This window comes from Arctopsyche grandis, chromosome 10 (genome assembly GCF_051622035.1).
Source record: "Arctopsyche grandis isolate Sample6627 chromosome 10, ASM5162203v2, whole genome shotgun sequence".
Classification (NCBI taxonomy): domain Eukaryota; kingdom Metazoa; phylum Arthropoda; class Insecta; order Trichoptera; family Hydropsychidae; genus Arctopsyche; species Arctopsyche grandis.
In genome coordinates, this window is record NC_135364.1 from 4760428 (window position 1) to 4781697 (window position 21270).

The 21270-nt window shown below is 34.1% G+C and overlaps 1 protein-coding gene across 1 annotated transcript in view; it reads left to right on the forward strand.

The window, feature by feature from the left end:
- Positions 1–21270, forward strand: part of LOC143917855 (RNA/RNP complex-1-interacting phosphatase) — a 49218-nt gene that overhangs the window by 9751 nt on the left and 18197 nt on the right. Inside the window, exons 3-5 of the mRNA XM_077439463.1 lie at positions 14673–14704; positions 14785–14872; positions 14948–15027. Of these exons, the coding sequence (XP_077295589.1) occupies positions 14673–14704; positions 14785–14872; positions 14948–15027 (200 nt within the window). The remainder of the gene's footprint in view (positions 1–14672; positions 14705–14784; positions 14873–14947; positions 15028–21270) is intronic.

Sequence of the window (21270 nt, forward strand, 5' to 3'; positions counted from 1 at the left end):
TGTAAAGCATTTTTTTATTTACTCGTCTCTTCGAACTTTTATAGAAATTTTTAGGAATATTCTAATTTGTGTCTATCAAACATCATTCTGAACTTTTTTACTTACCTCCTTTACGTTTCACATGGCTTTCGTATCAGTGGTCATTTTTATATCTTATCCGATCGTTTTCATACTTTGCCATATTGCTCATTTTGGTCATCAATACACGTTAATGTATCGTCTGCCATTACGTTGGAGATAAAATATCGTATACAACGCGTTTTAAAAACAGGGAAAGTAAATCTCCCTGACGTTTAACAAGCGTTGTTTAACAAGGCGTAAACTGTTCGCCATGACACGGCCTTATCAATTTGAATTGTTTAAACGCCTATAATTCACTCTATATTTTATGAAATTTGCTCTATTGGTTCTCCTTATTTATTTATTTATTTATTTTTTTATTTAATTTACACCAAGAAGGCCTAACAGGTAAACCCAATGCACCTTCCTGGCCAAAGAATCTATAATATATAAATATTTATAGTTTTAACTCTCATATGTATATATAAATTTCAAATTTTTATTAAAATAACACATATTTACATCGAAATTCTTGAGTACCAATATGGCAAGGGACTCGGTCCAAGAATAAGAAACGATCGACTTGGAGTCACAAACCAAGGTCTGGCCAACAAATACTAGTGGGAACGAACCGTGACCACTCTGTTCGAATGCATAAAATGCTTACTACTATACTAGTCCACGCTGCTGGTTTATTTATGCAATTTTTTTTAAATAGCTTTCTAATCGTACGTTTTAAATTTTTAAAGACTTGGACAAAACTTCAAGATGAATATTGGAGTAAACGTCAGTGTTTTCGCCTAGAAGAAGTCTAGGTAGTAAAAATGCATTGCAGTTTGTATGTACCAATGAAAGATAAAGTTTCATTGACCGAGATTTATAAAGAAAGTAACAAAATAGTACCCAGAAGAATGTAGAAATCAATAATGAAGTCGTGGGTAACATTTGTATGCACGATACATAGAAAAGGTACTGAAATGGTACCCAAAAGATTATAGAAGAAACCAAGGATGTTAGGGCTAGCCTGAAGTTTATATGAGGATTACATTCAGGAGTAGGTGATGAAAATTCAACGACGATAATGATAACGGGTTCAAATTAGACCCATGTTTTGTCACGTTGCTATCTCCTCCTCCGATAGGTATTAATTCGCGGATTTTCCTCGGCGCGTGTTATACGAAACGAGCAAAAGCGCAAATTATAGCCATATATACGGGGATAATGATACGTCGTGCATCATTCCTGATAAGTCACCGAAAAATTAATTCGGTACGATTGCGTGTTTGAGTCGCATATTTCAACCACTGAAATCACGCTTCCATTTCACATGCCTCTCACCTCTTCCAGACCGAGGCAGGGGATGTAAACCCAGCTTTGCAGACCATCAGATGTTGATTTGTATTGATGAAATGAGAGCTTTTAGTTTACGTACGATAAGATGATGATTACAAGTAATTCAATGACGTAAAGGTGATCCAAATCGTTGCTGATGCTTAAATAAAGTCATTTTTACCAATGAATGGCAGTAAAAGGAAGGTCGAATTCAAATTCGAAGTAATCTTTAAACTCTTCAAATGTATGAAAAATTACCAACATAAGTTTTTTTTTTCAAACATCAATTGTATGGCTTATTCAGGTTATCTCCTATTTATCTCTACGTGACAGAAATATAAAATGCGTTTCCAATTGCTGAAAGTCTATTGTGAATCTCCTGAAATTCATATACCAAAAGTAAATATTTTGTTCTTTCCTATCTTCTTAGTAGTTAATTTTTGTATAAATACAAGGAAAAAGTTTATATGAGATGTAGTGTAAAAAAAAGTAACTGTTTTAACTTCTTTCAACTATGTAATATTTGAAATAGTGTGGGACGAGAAAGCCGTCTGAAATGTCAGCTGTCATCACGTCGATCTGACAGATGATTCTGGTGAAATTTTAATGATTAAGTTCCTCTGGTATAATTTCGGAAACATTAAAGCAGTGGAATTGGTTCATAATAACCACTAGACTATTAGATTTGAAAGTTTTTTTTAACACAACACAAATCAATGAAATCTTTCTCAGCTTATATTTACTTTTCTCTGATTACATTGCTACTCTGACGTAATTTTATCTTATAAAATTAGCAAATGAAAATTCAAGCATGTAACTTTGATAAGGGTCACTTTCACTATCTACTCAATATTTCTATCTGTATAGTGGTTGGAGATGTTTATCGTATAGGGTTCTCTCTCATGACGTATTTTAAGTAAAATCTACTCATAGACGAACTGGTTTGTTGGCAAATGGGTCTCTACTTATATAAACTTATCTGCTATAGATATTTTCCAAACATTGGATAAATTAGACTTTGTTCACAATATAATTTAACCAGCAGCTTGAAGTAGTGGTTAGCATATTATTATATAGTCACAGTTCGATTCTCACTAGTAGCTGCTGGCCAGATCTTGGTTTGTGACTCCAGGTGGATCGTTGCCTATCAGAGTTTGCCAATTTTTCTGATTTTCATTGAAATGGTTCTTGTAAATTGGCATCTCCTTTCCAATCTCACTTGCAAATCTTGAGTTATTCAACGACTTGAAGTTCACTAACTTGTATAACAAAATGCTGCAAAAATTTCTCCATAGATGTCACTGTGGATGATGTTTGCATGAATTAGCATTTCATAAATGCTTGTATTGCTCGTATTGCGTCTGTATTAGTACACTCATCGCTTTGAAGCGATCTGTAAAGGCGAGTGTACATACTTGTCCGATTAAAAAAAAAAATTGGAGTTTCTTTAAAAATATATTAGTAAGATTTGAAAATTCATGTAGTGAACTTCTTAGTTGCTATGATTCAACCTATGTATTTGATTTTTAAATGCTTTTTATTATTACTAAATTATGTTGACATACATCTTATATATATTTTAATAGCTACTGATCTAATGATCATTTTCTATTTTACAATTTTAATTAATTTTGTTAGTAATCATAGTATTATATTATTCTAATGTTAATGTACAGCATAATAGGAAAAGAGCTCAAAAACCTATTTACAATTCTTATAAATGCTCATAATACATCTAATACATAATATTAATTAAAGACTCTCTAAAGTCGACGATCTAAAGCATATTGTGTTTAGGTAATCTGTGTATTCAAACTATGTATAGTAGGTATACATAATATGTAGCTACTATATGAAAAAATAATTTGAGCACGCCAATTTTTGATAGTAACAATCAAGCGCAAAACATACGATTATGAAGCTTCTTACAAATTTGTCGAACTTCTTTGATCAAAGGTGTTTGTATAATATAATATATTCAAAACTCATTCACTACATATTTTATTTTTAGTGAAATGTTTTCCTCATAAGAGTTGTCCTTCCCTGAATCCAGAGGCTCGCGTTATCCAACGCATCTCCCATTTATTGCATGACCGACGAAAATCATAATGCACCATACTAAATTATCACCTCGAAATCAATTCACCATCCGACCATTATTTTTTTGTTATTATTTTTAATTCCCTCGCGAAATATTTAATACGTAAGGTCAGATGGTAAACTCACATTAAAAGGTGATCTCGACTTCACGCCATTCCCTAACTAATTGAATTATAGTCCGCTCCAAATGTTTTATTCTCACTTTCGATGGCTTATGTATGCAGAGAGCCGAAATTTATGGGTTTCGTGTGCGTGCCCAACACTACTATTCCACTCTTTTGTTGCACACATTTATTTAGATTAATGGTTTTCTTCAATGTGGGTACGTACAATATAGAAGGGGGTTTTGTTCTTTGCCGAGTCATATCTTTCGAAATATATGTATGTACTTGTGTTGTAGACTTTTCCGCATTCAACGACTTGTACGAGACGAGTTTTTGCCAATTTTTATGACAATTTTATTTGTTTATGTGCGAGACATTAGCGATAATAGTGACCCACGCACAGTGGAACACAATCTTCGTAGAAGTCTCTCTGACTTTTCACCGATACGTATTTCATCGTCACCTTGTATTATTTACATATACAAAAAATAAATAAAATACCGTTCAACTTACGGTATTTCAAGCATTTACTTAGATTCTACGACGAAACTTCTACAGACAGGGGGTCTATTAGACATTAATATTGCAAGTTTAATTCGAGGCCAATTACAAACATATTTATTTATTTAAGTTTAACTTTGGACCATTGGTTGAAAAAATACAGAGAGATGAGAAAAATAAATATATGCACATACATATATACACAGACAAAAAAATACATTTATACATAATCATATAAATCAATAGCATTATAATAAAAGCAGGTAAAGTAAAATATCAAATAATAAAATACAAAGTGGGGAATATCTTGCACCTACAGCCAGCACAATATAACCGCAAATACAAAACATCCCTGACATATATATGTACATATGTAGATTAACAATCATATATACATCTATGGACATATTTGCAGTATTTTATAAATCAGCAAATTCAAGATGCTATAAACTAGAAATTTGTGAGAAAAAGGACAGGGTTGCCAATTTGTTGGAACCGTTTCAATGAAATCAGACAAATTGACAAACTATGATAGGAAACTATCGCCCCTGGAGTCACATATCTGAGGTCTGGCCAGCCGTACAAAGCCAGGGATTGAACCCGTGACCACACGATTGAAAGCATTACATGTTAACCACTTCATCATTTTGAGCGTTGACATTATGTTGCGATATAATTTTATTTGTGAGCGTTATGTCCCGTTAACATTTTGTCTGTAACCACTTAGTCGAGGACGTTGTGTCGTCTTGTTTGTAGAAATTTTGTCTATAGACGTTTTATCTGTAGACGTTTTTTCTGTAGACTTGTCTGTAGACGTTTCGTCGTAATACCATTTAATTAACTGATTGTGTGACGATTTACAAGATTTCGTTACAGTGATTGTTCGTATAATCATTACACCTACAAAGCGCATGCGCAGTGTGTCAACTGACGTTAAACATTGTTCGTACATACGTTACAATGACAATGCGCAGCTTTTTAAACGATAGTCACTTTTTATCAAGAGCACAAATGCGTGCAACTGGTTACTAGTATGGTAAAAATCCGCCGATGAAATACCTGCGTTGAAAATTCCGGTCGCCTTCTCCGCGCGCATCTCCAACTTCGTACGCTTGCAAAGGTGAATTCACACGTGTGTCATTAGTCAGATTGTGCACGGTAATCCAAGGTACGTCTGCGTATAATATCTAGTGGATATATTGTGTATTTAGCGTACCTACGCCGTGTATTGTGTCGGTGACAAGCGGCGCCCGACGTCGTCGTCTTCGTGGGCGTACTAGGCGCCGCCGATTACCGACGCTAATTGTGGTTCCCAAAATGTCGGAAATGGCTCCATGGGACCCCTCAAGGCGATCTGTGTAAAGGTCACGCACATAATTTGTAATTTGACTCCATTTGTGCAACTTTTGCCATATCCGAATGAGGCTGGTGTGCATTCGTGGCGCCGATGTCTCTATTCAATGTGACGTTATAATTTGTTTTAGATTTATATCTACATACAGAAGTACAATCGGAATGTAGACTTACATACAATCTCATGGTAGGTTATACCCATGTGGTCCGGGAATCAATCGATTATATGATCAGTGGTTAGGATGTGCTACCAGCGAGTGCCCTGATTAGATTAAAAAAATCATTTGTTGTGGTGATTTGGATATTTGAAACTCCAAATTAATCGCTTCCTATCATAGTTTGCAAATTTATCCGATTTAAATGTCAAAATAGTTAATATAAATGTACTTATACGTATAATACATATATAAACCGGCAACATCTGTCAGTGGTTAGCGTGTTATGCTTTCAATTGAATGGTCTTGGGTTAATTCCCTGGCCCGGTGCTGCTGGCCAGATCTTGGATATATTCATGTGACTCCAGGTCAATCGTTTACTATCAGAGTTTGCCAATTCATCTGATTTCATTGAAACGGTTCCGCCAAATTGACAAAAACTTTCCTGTCTCGCAAATTTGAATTTATAGCATCTCGAATTTGCTAATATTTTTAAAATGCTACCCATTCTGTAAAATATGTAAATATATACATATATATTTCTCTAAATATTAGTATGATCGAATTTGTCCATAGATGTCTCTATGATACTGTTTTTGAATTTATTCAAACTGAAATAGTGGTTTTGGAACTCAAAATTGGACTCATATATGTGTAAAAAATAAAAATTTAGCCATGTGTCGATTAAATGCAACCTGTTATTCCATTAAATAATAAACAATATTTAAACTAAAATATACTGTAAGCTTTGGAATTAATTTAAGCCGTTTTCTCTAATTATTCAATATCTTTGTCATTATTATGAACAGTAAAAAATTTTATATTAAAATTAGAATGCCAAATCAAATACAAACGACTATAATATAAATAGGCGTATACATATTTTCATGAATTCACCCACAAACCGACGCGAATAAAATACTGCGCAAAATGCATATTGTGTGCTTAAAAACTACATCAAATTTTTGGTGGTTGTTTCATACGAACCACGTTTTTTACGCTGCATTTTATCCGTATCGGTTTTTGGAAGCTTAATATACAAATGGCGTAGAATACGTTAGGTTTTGACAAATATATTAGTCAAATATAACTAATAATACTTTTATATTACCCGTTGATGATCAATATTTCATTTTATTGTATGTAAATATCATTGCCACTTCTCAATTGTCTTATTCTACCAACGCATACAGAAGAGTCAAATCTCAACTATATATGTATATATTTCTCGCAGAATGTTTTTCACTTTCAGCTCCATAAATTCTGCGATAATATTCCTCAAATGTCTAGGTTTCTAATGCTTCCTTGACGCAAACTCCTGTCTAAATTAATTGAATGTCCTCACGAATCACATAAACCAGCGAGTATTTCTCAAACCATTCAATACCCAAATATAGTCAGAAACCACATACCATAAACAATAAGTCATAATGAGCTTTAAGGTTACTCACGCGACATGAACACCCTGCAGTTTCCCATAGCGCATTAACGTATTATTATTACAATGCAATATTAGGATCCTCTTACGCTACAAGTAGCCAAATGACACTTAAGCCTGTCACTAAACTAAATAGCCGGCCGTTTGCATTAACGGCGAACGCAAATACACGTCAAACCACCATATACCGGGCCATAACTCAGGAGCATCTCGGGTGCATTGTGCAACTTGCACCCGACATCCCAGCGAAGATTAGCAAGCATGGGGAAACTTGCGATTGTTGCTACTCGGATCGTGAATCATAATTTTTAGTTTATGAGATGTATCGTGCCGGCTAGACGGTGTGGAAGTGTGTCGCGCGACTTCGTGATTCGAGATCATGGTTCGTCGCCCACGTCGATGCCACAGGTGGCGCCATGTAACTCACCTCGTAAATTCGCCATGGTGAGGCTCGCCATAAATATGGTGGTAAGTATTGGGTCGTTTATTCGGTTGGATGTCGATCAAAGGCGCCCCGCCGACGGATTGACGGCACAATGAGGCGCCGCTGTGTTATGGTATCTGGACCTGTGATGGGTGATGATGGTGTGTCAATCCCCATCGGTTCGGTTGAATCCGATTGTTGAAAAGGCTTTCGACGACTTTTATTTTCAAAATAATGACAACACCAAAAAATGACGATTTTCTGTAAAGACCGCTTCCGACATACAAATGGCTGTTGTGAGCGTGGAGCGTGGGCTACACTTTGAATTCTAGTTAGCCAGTCAAAATTAATCATAATCGGCCCTATTAAACCGAGAAATAAATTCAGAAAGTGCAAAAAGCATGTTTTCGTTTCCTATATTAGAAATAATATGGGTATTACACTGTATTTCTACCCTACTCCTTTCCTTCTGAGCATGCTTGAGTATAATTTTTACAAACCTCCTTTTCGTTTCACTTACGATTATAATTCAGGAAAAAATTTGCCTCTTCTCCGATCGTTTTCATACTTTGCCATATTGCTCATTTCAGTCATCAATATAAGTAAATGGATCCTCCGCCATTAAGATAGAGATAAAATATCGCTTAAGACGCGTTTTAAGTTTACAAATTTGAAATCTCTTGTTTTATTATCTAGGCCATTGTGGCGCATTAGATTCTTCCTGTAATGCCACAATGTTCCAAAACTTTTAAATAAATAAATAATTCCCTTGAACTTCGGAGAAACTTCTCATTAATTCATTTTGCTGTTCAGCTTCTACGTGGTAATACGTCATGCCCGTCGTTGCTAGACAATTGGAACTGTATGTCCATTAAACTTACGTGCGTTGTAGATATCATTATTTGATGGTTGTACCTCCTGCCCGCATAGTCCTTTATCGGATGGCTCCTATTCCAAGAGCTATCCGATTACTTAATAAAGTCGTTGCTGCTGTGCTGAATGCGATATTTTCCACCTCAGTGAGTAGTTTATCAGAGATTATTTTAACCTATTTGTCTGGTAGCTTGCGCTCATCATTATTTTTATAATTTGATCTAAAGTATGAGTGGAATTTTGAACTTTTCTCTTCATTTGCGCCTCGCGGGGATGTTTTTTTTATTTACGGCTAGTTCTTATTTAGGTACATTGGTGCTGGCTGTGGATGCAAGACATTCCCTACTGTATTCTGTCTATTTGATATTTTTATTTGTTATTTTTCTCTTGTTTTTTATCATACTTTTCTACTTTTGATTTTTTTCTTTTTATTCTTATGTATTTATATTTTGTATTTTTTTTTCTTGTTTTCCCATATGGAGCATTATGGCGCATTTGGTTCTTCCTTTAATGCCACAATGATATAAAACTATACATAAATAAATTAACTTCAATAGATGAATATTTATTTTTTTAAATAATAAAATAAATCGAAACTAGTCTAAAAAAAAAGAAATTAAACAAACATTATCAAAAATTGTATACGTATAAATTGATTGGTTGAAATGTTGTTTACCACTAGGTCCATTGTGGAAAGTTTTCCACTAGGTGCATTGTAAAAATCCAAAATTCGCATGCCCAATGTACAAATAAGTATGTGCGTTCAGTCAAAATAAAATTGACATAAACATCATCATGATTACGATAATGTTGCTAAGATGTCCTATAAATAAATCCTAAACAAAAAGTATTGGATATATTTTTATATACGAAATTTTCATCCATATTTGATTTGAAGTAAATACCAGCCCTTTGTGAAAGTCTCCGATGCATTTTTCTTCATTTTCTTTACGACATTTCTGCGCTTGTCATTTCCTATCCAGCTTATTTATCTTTCCGCGCATTTTCCTCCCCTAAAATCGGAATATCCTTGCATATGAAAAGGAAAAATTTACTGCACATTATATAATACCTACCGGCGGAAAAAAAATCGCATATTTATCTCCGAAAATCTCTTCATCGCGACGTGATTTATTTTTTACGATTCCATTCCGCAATTTTCATTGTATCTCGTGCCGTTTTTGTCCGCAACAAGTATTTCGATTTATGCCTCTCGTATATCATATCGCGGTGAATAAGCTATACATTTTTTTCGCCAAGATTGTTATCTTCTTGACAAATTTGACGATCCGTATGCGACTTATTTAAATTTTAAATCTTCTTCTTCTTCCGCACCCATAAGTCAAGTCCCGAATGATGTCATCGTCCTCGAAGACCCGGAGGATTTTCAGCGAGAAACGGCTATTTGCAATGGGCCATATCTTCGAAATTTCGCGCTCCGTGTGCTCCTTTGTCGGCTCCAATGGTTGTGCATGAGTCATGGCGTGTCCTTATGGTGTAATTACGCGCTCGTAAATCGCACACGCGATTCCAGCACTACTGCAATATTTTAATTTCAATTACATCGGCCGTGTGAAGTCATCTGACCTGCACTTACGACCACTTCGGTATGTGTGTGTGACCCAAATCTATTGTTTTTAGTTCCTCTTGGGAAAGCTCGTTGACTGGGTATGTAGTGTGGTGCTTGAGCTTTGATTGGGGTGAGAATTTTGTATGGGAGCAAGTGTGCCTATTTTGAGTTCCATCAATTGTGTTCTGTTTCTCAATTGTATAATTGTATTCAATATATAATACATGCTTCAAATATATCATACATACACAAACTATATAGAATCTCTCTTAACGAGATCAATATATTAACTACTGGGACTTAGGGACATTAGGAGCAGACCAATGCAACAACCGAAATTAAGTTCTTTTCGATTTATCGTATAAAGATGTTGGACTTCCAATACCTTATTAAATAAAGGAATATATGTAAATAAAAGACCTATGCAATGATATAATGCTTTTATGGTGAAATTAAATAATCTAATTGCTTCATTAATAAAAAGGCCATTTTTAATTATATTACTTCTCTTACTCATTCTCCTACTCCTTCTCCTATTCCTTTTCCTACTCCTTCTCCTACTCTTTCTCCTTATCCTTCTCATTCTCCTATTCCTTCTCCTACTCCATTTTCTACTCCTTATCCTACACCTTCTTCTACACCTTCACTTCTTCCTTTTTCTGCTCATTCTCCTCCTCTTTCTCCTACTTCTTCTCTTTCTCCAACACATTCTACTACTCCTTCCACTACTCCTACTACTCATTCTACTACTCCTTCTACTACTCCTTCTCCTATTCCTTTTCCTATTCCTTATTCATCTTCAGTTTCTTTTTAGACCGAACGTTTTTTTAGTAAGTTTCTTTCATTAGAACCCATTTTTGATTCCTAGATTTATAACCTAGTAATTTATAATTTTTGATTCCTACTATATAGAATATTTTATTTGTAAATCTGTCCAATGTAAAATCAAAATTTACCACCACAACAACATATGTAAAGTACCTAATCAATCTAAGCTTAGAATGCGTATGCATTTTTAATACACATGTACATACGTATACGTATGCATACATATGTGCATACGTATATGTGTATATACATATGTATATGTACGTATGTATGCCAGTATGCAAATCCACAGTTTTGACGTAGGACAACCAAATTTAGTATACATATTTTATGTAGTCCTGGTTTTGAAGGGGTTAAAGGCCTTTGAAGGATTTGTTTATAACTTGCATCCGCCCGAGCAACGTCAAGTATTTTAACTAATTATCTGATTACTCCCAATGGCTCTTGAAGTATCACAATAAACTAATTGATTTCTAATATTAAGTTAAAGACACAAGTCACGCCACTGATTTGAACATTGTTGCACACGTTTACGCAGCAGCACCGCATTATTCATACCATCTTTTACTTTTTATCGTGTACAAGACAGGTATACTCATCTTACCCTCGTCCGTCTCGTAATAATTGTTAATTGATAATCGATCGCTCCGTTTGTGCGTCCCGCTATCGAATTATTAAGGACGAACAGCTTGTGATTAAAGTCCTGTTGATCCCGTCCGATTTCAATTAGTCCAATTTCTCATATGCGTAGGAATTTTCCTCGGCGATAATTGCTACGTTCGCCGACGCTAAATCACATCTCCCTCCTCCGCCGTTTTTCAACCCCTCCTCTTCTCCGTCTCCGTCTCGATAAATTGGGAGGGAGGGAGGGTGGGACTCTCATTATTTAGGAAGTTATTAGAGGCGATTACCGCCAGAGTAATAACAGGGGGGGAACCGAAACAACCGGCCCTCTTTACTTCGAATGCTACCCCCCTCTTTTTTTGTTTATTTTTATTTTTAAAGCTTTCGTGCTTTCTTCTCTGCGTGCGGCCATTTGTTATCTTCTTAACCGATTATTGGCAATACTGCAATTGGAGCTCGACACCTCGGAACTGCAATCATCCCAAAGCACGTTTTTATCACGTGCTGAAGATATTTATTGATTTGGAGTGTTGTTATTTCGAACAGTATAAGGAAAAATCCAATCAACTAAAGCAATATTCAATTATTTTAAAAATTAAAGTGTCAAATTTAAGATCTTTCAAGATACACTTAAAGGCTTTTAAATTCTATAAATATTGTTAAGTATTGTTAAGTAGTCATATCACAAAATCTTAGTATACTTTGATATAATAAAAACGATAATGTACTTTCAATACAGTCATACCTTTATAAATAAATGACAAAAATTTTCCCCAACAGGTTTTGCTAATTTTTTTATTCACAATCAAACTTTTTAGCTTTCTATGCCTTCTCAAGGATATTATAATCTAGAAATAAAATGAACTTTCTGATGAAACTTCACTTCAACAATTATTTATTTATGTAGTGAATTAATCAATCTGCATCATTTTATACCGGCTTCGTTCTTCGACGGATTGAAAAATATGTCAAAAATAGATCATTAAACTTTATAAACATATGAAAACAACTGTCAAATATGTATTACACAAATACTCCAAAGACAAACATAAAACTTATGTCTTTGAAGCTTCTGCTTATCCATATGTACATTGTATATATGTACATTTGTACACTGTCACAATGCAACCGCAAAATTCAATTTGTTGAAATGCTTCGTTTATGTTATTATTTTATTACTTTAAAACTTATTTTGAGACATAAAAATATAGATAATAAATTCCATTCAATTGCGAAGAAATTTAATTAGATCCTTTAGTTTCTATTGCCTATATATCGCATCAAATCAGACAGATTGAATCATCATCATTTACACCCATTCGAAATTCACTGCTGGATTAAGACCTCCCCAACACGCTCCCATTGATCTCTGTTTTGGGTAAATCTCATCCATCTCATATCACACAATTTTCTAATTTCATCCACCTATCTCCCCTGTAGCCTTCTTCGCACCCTTTTACATTCTCTTTGGTACCATTCGAGCAATTTTTCCGTCATATCGTCCCTTCTTGCTACATGACCTGCCTATGGCATTTCAATTTAGTTTCTCTCTCTCAATGCTTTAAAATACCATGAGGAAGTAGATGATTTTATCTACCTAGGTGTCTTGATCTCAACGGAAGGAGGACGCCAATCGGAAATTCGCAGAAGAGTGAAAATGACAAAATGGGCGATGGTCAGTTTGATGAAGATATGGAAGATCTATTATGAGAAGAATGAAAATTCGTCTGGTGCAATCTCTGGTGTTCCCTATTGCATTGTATAGAGTCGAGACAAGGACATCGACACCGAGATAATTGAATTCAAACACTTAAATAAAAAAGAGGACACCTATAAGGGGAGACTTATAAGGGGACACTTATAGGTGTAAAAAAATAGAAAAATTATCACCTTTGCTTTGCCACTGTACATAAGTACGCAATATTATATATACGTATTTTATAATTGTATTTAATTGTGGGTTAAGTTTGAAATGCACGTAGAGTTCATCTAGAGGGGAAAGTCATGAGATTTAAACCATGCTCGGTTCGCTATGAGACCATTTATTATGCACTTCATTTAACACGCTGACGTCCGCGCACGTTTTTCCCCAGACAAGAAGCTGCCGCACAAAAGCTCGCGCTCTTTAATTAGGAATTTCGCGGTTTTGAGGCCGCCATAATGGCAGTCGACCGGCCATATTTATGCGACCCCCACGAGCTTTTTTAAAGGCTCCAAACGCCAACCGTAAAAACCGCCAATTTTCAATTCTTTTATTTTTTGCTTGATTTAGATTTTGTTTTTCGCCCCGACCTTTTTTGCGCAACTTGCCCTCTTAATGTCTTAATGTTTCCGAAGTGAATGTGTCGTAAAATTTTTACTACTAAATAATACCTATACGGTGTCGGCCGTAAATACGATTGCCGATTTTGTTGCTTTGACCGGTTTTCGACCGCTGCGAATTTCCACTTGATTTACCGGCACTTTTTATTTTTACTTTACATCTCGAAAGTGCGATTCAAGTGTACATACGTTGTCCGATTTTAATGTGCAGTTGTTAAGCATTAAAATTTCATACTATTATAAGATCCGCCATAAACGTATGTATTTGGACACCTCGAGAAACGGACGTCATGATATATGTAATACTTATTTATTAGTGAGAGCCTGATAGTTGACGTGCAATATTTCCTTTGTAGAATTCCGATATTTATAGTTCTTCTTACAGAAGTTGAAACAAACGTAGAATAATATTACATTCGGCTTTTTTTCAATTTGAAACGTACGCGCTTACGATCCCTTGTTATTTATTGCTTCATTTTCGTTCACGATTTCCCACATTTTTATATTATTTTATAGTATACATACGAATTATTTAAATAATAAAATCACGACTTGAGCGGCTTCTCGATATTAATCTTAATTTTCATAACAAATAAACGCTCCTCCGCTCGTTATACGTCGTCAAGGTATTTTTGATCCTCTTTTTCGTTTCGCAACAATTCGATTTGCATTTTTTGAATATTAAATATCGCTTTAAAATGGGCACGTGGACAGGTCGACGGCGTTTATGAATCCTGTCGATTTTTTTTCAGTTTATATATATAATTTTTTTCGACAAAATTCAATCAAGCGAAATGGGCGTTACTGCTGTGTGTGGTCCAATTTTTGGCAACACACTATTATTTTTGTTACATTTTTATTAAACTCGTATATACGTTGCTTTTTACCGTGCAAACTTTTATTTGCGACCGACGATTAATTTTTAATTTGTACTGTGATGTTTCTATCAATTCGTTTGAATAATCTTATTTTTTTTTTTTACTTGCAGGAAACCTTAAACAAAATTGACGATAAATACAGGTACCTTTCTACACAGATTAGACAGTTTAGTTTGATTGAAATTTTTTGCAAGTTGTATTAATTTTATTTCTTATTTGTAGATGGAGCATAGAGGACTTAATAAACTATGTGCCTGATCTCGGCTTAGTGATTGATTTAACTTTTACGAAAAAATATTACGATTTTGAGGTAAGCTTCAATACAATGATATAAACCTTATTGTGTGATTTTTTTTTCATGTTAATGAATAAAATTTAATTTCAGAATTTCGAAAGGAAAGGAATTGTATATAAAAAAATTTTCTGCGAAGGACATGTGATACCCAATCAAAAAGTTTGTCAAGAGTAAGTTTCATATATATTTTTGTTTATATTGATATTAGACCCACATTTTCTTTGGTTTTTCGGAGACTAGCCTTGTATTGTCGATGATGAGTTTCCATCCGCGTGTTTTCAACGTTAATAATATACTTAATGTATTGCTTAATTTTCCAATATATTATATCTTTGTTATTGATACGCTCGAAAGGTCATCCTTCCAAAAAATCGATTTTAACACAAAACAATACAATTTTTTTCGTCTATCTCGCAAACCAGTGGCGCCATCGTGAGCAGACAGACGCCTCTGATATTGAAAATATTAAGAACAATAAATTTCGCGGACGTCCCACGCGAAAAACCTCCTCTCTACATTAACTTAACCCCAAGAACAACGGTCAACGTAATGAGATTTATTGACATTCGTGAAATTATTTTATACACATAGACGTATTGTGTTTATACATACGTTTACATCGTGAGAAAATTTGTCGCATATATGTATGTATGTACGAGATTACATACATTCGGTCGACTTCAATAATATAGTGTGTCGCAACAAGTCAGTGCCTTGTTTAACATATGCTCATATTCCATTATCTGTCAAGGTGCGAAATATGCGTAGGATGAGCTTCCACCGTATGAGGCCCTTCTCAAATATTCCACTAGACTAGACAATTTCAAATGCTGTTGTGGAATGAGTGTGTCTCGTGGTATTCAACCATATGTTGCTCCAGAGGTATCTCGTCTCGTGTATGCATGCATACTTGAAATCTGTTGTTTCTGTTGATTTTATCGGTATTGAATGTCTCTGGAATATGAGTACTGAATTATATAGAATTTGATCTGTACTTTGTACAATTTCTTAGTTCAAACATCAAAAATTAAAGCTTTATAATAAGTAATACTAAGCTAGAAGCTGATTGTCATACATTAGAATAGACGTCTACTCGTTGCTTAGTTGATCTTTTGACCTTTTTCTAATGTAAGTTCATTTATAAGACGGTTGTTAAAAATCTATGATAAAATAGACGAACCTAATACAACTTCTCATTTCGATCATAGAACTACTGAGTTTTGAATTAGAGCCCACACAATTCAATTATTATGTTTCAAAACATAGTGTATCTCATATGGGTCCAAATTACTCTAGCTAAATCGTATACGTATTATTTCATCTACATAGTATTTGAAGAAAAGTATTTTTGCATCAGAAAAAATGAAGCTTTTTACACCTACTTATTTATTATTATTTTATTACATACCTCCTTTACGTTTCACATGGCTTTCGTGTCAGTGGTCATTTTTATCTCTTATCCGATCGTTTTTTTGATTATGTACTAACAAGTACAAATTATTAATTTCTATCTCATTACAATCTTTGTAAATGATTTTAGATCAAGGGTTCCCAAACGGTCAATCGTGAAACAACATTTGTTCGATTTCAATTACGATTTTGAAAATAATAATAATATCCACATTTTAAAATAAAATATAAAAAATTATTAATTGTATTGAATGTCGATTGATATATTGGCGTTCTAGAGAAGAAAATTAAAAATTCTTTTGGAAGAAATTGAGACACATCTCAAAGATCTACTTGTTCAAAATAAAGTAAGGTGGTTGAGAAAAGGCTATTTTTTTTTGTTAGGTTTCGAGAGAAATAAGAAAATTTTTAATTAAGCGAAAAGATAAGGCGACTAATCTTCAAAACAAGGAATGACGTTTAAAACAAGATGTATTCGATCAATTTAACAAAAGTTTTAATGAGATCCATAAAATTTGCAGATGTGAGAAATTTAGAATTGCAGGTAATTGTATTGCAAAATGACATTATGTTGACACAATTAAAATCTTATAAATGGAATGTATTGAAAAAAATACATATTCATAAAAAAAATTACGAAAATATTGAAATTATTTTGTTTCTACAATTATTCAACGATATTTTGCCTTTTAGAATGAATATTGTTAACTTTTACGTACTAAATATATACAAAAACAAAAAAATCGATCGCCATTAAAATTTAGATGAAAAATACATACATATGTATGTACGTATGTAGATGATAAATCATAACTACATATCAATTACTATGATAATTTATGCACACAAACAAAATTAGGCAAGTGAAATCCATCGGAAGATCATTTTTGTTGTTCTTTACCTATATAATGGAAAACAATAAAAAATTTAACTACCTATTCTATACATTTCCGCTATTTTTAAAAGCTTTTTTGTAATCGTAATTTTTAATAAACCACCCTGCAACTTGGAGATCTGTCTACTCGTAAGATATGTACCTAGCTACAGTACCATACGTACATAACTAGAGATACTACGACAGATTATATTACAGATAAATCAATTAACTTCTTTTCAGAGAATCTTATAATATATCAATCAAAAATTTTTTTTATTAAAACAAGTTTGAGATTTCATTGTGGTTATAATGCCCGATCCATTATTTGATCATATTTTAAGTCATAAGATTAGAATCACCTGATTTTACTTATCTATTGACTGATAAAATAAGGTCTCAAACGAACCATTACGACTGGCAAATCGGTAAAAGGTCACACGCTGATATATCTCGAGATCAGCGGCCACCTTAACCAATCCTATTCTGCTTTCCAGTGACTTTTCCAAACACATACACTTCCACTGAATCCAGACACATTCCACAGATGCTAAAACCACCCACAAATTCCTCACAGAAGACAACCAGCAGCTACAATACTGCCTCGCGTGTTGCATCGGAACGTTTGCGCACGTAAATAATAAATTTAGAAGCGAGCTCGATAAGCGTTGCTCGGACATAAGTTACAAGACTTCATTATTTGTTAAATGGACCACCGGAACGGAGGGATTCTCAATTTAACTCATATCTGTCAAAAGTATCGACACGCTGCGTGGGGTGCACACAACTATAACCATATACGTATTTTTTATTTTTATTATTTCGAATCGAAACAAACGGAAACTCCATCCCGACTATTCGGTACATAGTCGTATGGGAACACTTAAGCGATTGACTCGTAGATCTTCTGTACGGCGTTAACTGTCGTACTTTGGAAGTGTAGGACTTCTGTAAACGCTTTCGAGGTGGTTTTATCACGAAATTTAAACAATTTACATTTTTATAGTCAGTCAAACGTGGGGTTGGCGTGTTCGAGTCGAATCCATCTTGTCTCGGCGCGTCAAAAAGCTCCCGGAGCTTTCGTCGTTCGGTAATAAATCGGCCGGTCGAGTGCTAGAGAAGTCGATTTTCGAATTACCATTTAAATCAAATTAATAGGTGAATATCTTACGATTTTTAACGTTTAATTTAAGGCGTGTACCGTTACCCTGCTTCGGTCTGTGCGGCGGCGAGCTTTAATTGCTCGCGTTGTGCCCAACAGGTTTATTCGATATGTTCACACGATTTATAACAAATAAAATTACTTGCATACATTTGGTTTCGTTATTGCGTATGTCTACGCATCTCTCTCTACGTGTTCCTTCACGGTCGATTAACTCTGCTCCTGTTTATTTATTGGCGTGTGTCCTTAACACCTCGTTCGTTGGAGCTTATGTATGTATTTATTATGTAGATCCGAATTGAGATCATCGCTATGATTCCTTGGATGCTTCTCATAAATAAATAAATGGAATTTCTTCGGATGACATGTACATTGTACTTTGTATGTATGACATGTATATTGTATGATGAAGTAAAAATTTAAATTTTTTGTACAATATAAACGTATTTCTTTATTACTTTATCTATCTACGTAGTAACGATAGATGAAGTTTTGTGATCATGCGAAAATTCGAACTCGAGATTTTGACTGATTCGAACTCGGAATCGATTACTGATTTTCTAAATCATAAAAACGATACTCAGAATCGTTTTTATGATCTAGAAAAAATGTGTGTGTCTGTGTATTTTGGGGATTTTTTGAACACCGTTAGTCCTATCGAACTGAAACTTAGTATCGGTTACTGAAATTCTTATCGAAACGACCTAAATTTTTTTCAAATTTTTAAGTTGACTGGTTTTTTGTTTTATGTGGGGACTTACATACATACATACATACTTTATTTTTACATAGATACATACCAGGAAGGCTTGACAGGAAGACCCCAAAGCGCCTCCTGGACAATTAATTACAAACAATGCAGCATTTTATTATTAAATAAATCACTGTATTTCCAGAAGTTGCAGAACACGAAATAACAATTAATTAATTAATGAATTACAGAACTAATCCATTGAGACATTTATGGATTTAGATTTTGTAATAATTTTTACAAATTATACACACAATAAATACAGAAGATTTGTGACAACAGGAAAGATGATTTTTTTGCCAATTTCGAGGAACCGTTTCAACAATGATCAGATAAAATTGGCATAAACTATGATAAGAAACAATCGATTTGGAGTCACAGATACCCCCAAATCTAACCAGCAGTATGGTGGATCCAACCCACTGATCACTTGGTGCTAAACATACACGCTACCATTAAACCATACTGATGGTTAAATACTAAATATTAAATACTAAAAAAATACATACATACATACATTATCCAGCAGCATGGCTCGGTGGTTGCGTTGATGCTAAGCACCGTCACCGGGTCACCGGGTTCGATCCCGTGGGCTGACCGCGATTGAAAATAGTTTATTCTAAGTATAATTTTTAATGCTGCTGGTCATACTTCGTTATTTGTGACTCCGAGTCGATCGTTTCCTATCAGAGTTTGCCAATTTCTATGACTTAAATTGAAAATTATCCTTTAAATTGGCATCTCCTTTCTAATATCTCTTACAAATCTCGTTTACGTTGAACTTGTATCTTTATTTTGTCAGATGCTACACCGATTGACGATTTTTTTTGTATCATCATTACAACGTAACTTTTCTGATATTCCCACTAGATACGAATATGACAATTAAATGTATCTATCGTTTAGTTTTTGCAAAATGCAATGCAAACTCAGTTTTGTGCAAAATTAACTACCATATCCGGGCCATGACTTTGTATTAAAATCTCACAGTAACTGAATCCTTATATTAATGCAAAAGTAGTAATGGTTATATGTAATCACCCAAAATCTTTCCACGAATAAGAACCTTTGTTTTATACAAATGCAACAAAACTTTCATGAATTTTATGACAGTATATTAATAACGTTATGTTATAATAAACTATTAACTCAAAATACAGATCAAGTTTTGTTTCTTATCGATGCTTATTAGTGCTTAAATTTTATTATAAAACTTCCATACAATAATTCAAAAAGAATAATACATATAATGTACCAATGTACATATATGTATAATAACGTTACCCTACATAAACAGTAGACATCGTAAACTTCACTTTTGGTTACAAACAACATTTTTATATACTGTAAAAATGCGGTCGAAAGAGTGCAATAAAAGTTATACAATATGAATGTCAATAAAACTGTTTTCATTTAAGTATTTCGCCCGTTGATATGTGTTTATTTTATTTATTATTATATTATTATATTCTAGGGAATATTCTCCAAACCGAGAATGAAAACATGTCATTTCAGACATTCTAGAAAGTGCTATCACTCCTATTAGATTCTGAAAATAAACTATATAGAGATGTTTTATAACCAAGAAAAAAGAAAATATACGGCGAATATTTTCGTTCTCCGAGAATATTCTCGACTTACAACACTAGATATACATATGTACATATCATCGAAATAAAAATCTAACCGAGCGAAATTCGCTTGTAAATTTCATACCTTGAAATATTCGAAATATTCCGATGGATTTCAATTTAATAGTGTACATACATATATAAGTGTTCTACCGCGGTCACCGATCGTCATAACTTAATCATTATCATTATTATTATGGTTGTTGAGAGGGCGCGCAGTTTAATAAATTACGTGACCGAATCCCGTAGCGCCGTAATAAACTTAATGTAACGCCGTTCGCGATGATTACCACCATTAAGCACGAATTTCATCCGATTATAGTTATTTGACCGTTTAAACTTTACCACACATGCACCATACACCCTCTACCTCAATCTGCGGTAGACCGAAACCCCATGCGAACCGCACCATCGATCGTGTAATTTCTTCATTTGCTCGGAACCTCGCGTCAACTATGCCTATGCACATACAACACTGCATCAATGTAATCCACCGATGCGATGAAAGCCTCTACAATTATCTTCTATACCTGCCTATCTACTCTTTTCTTAGTTAATGTACTGTTGGGTACCATCCAAGCACTC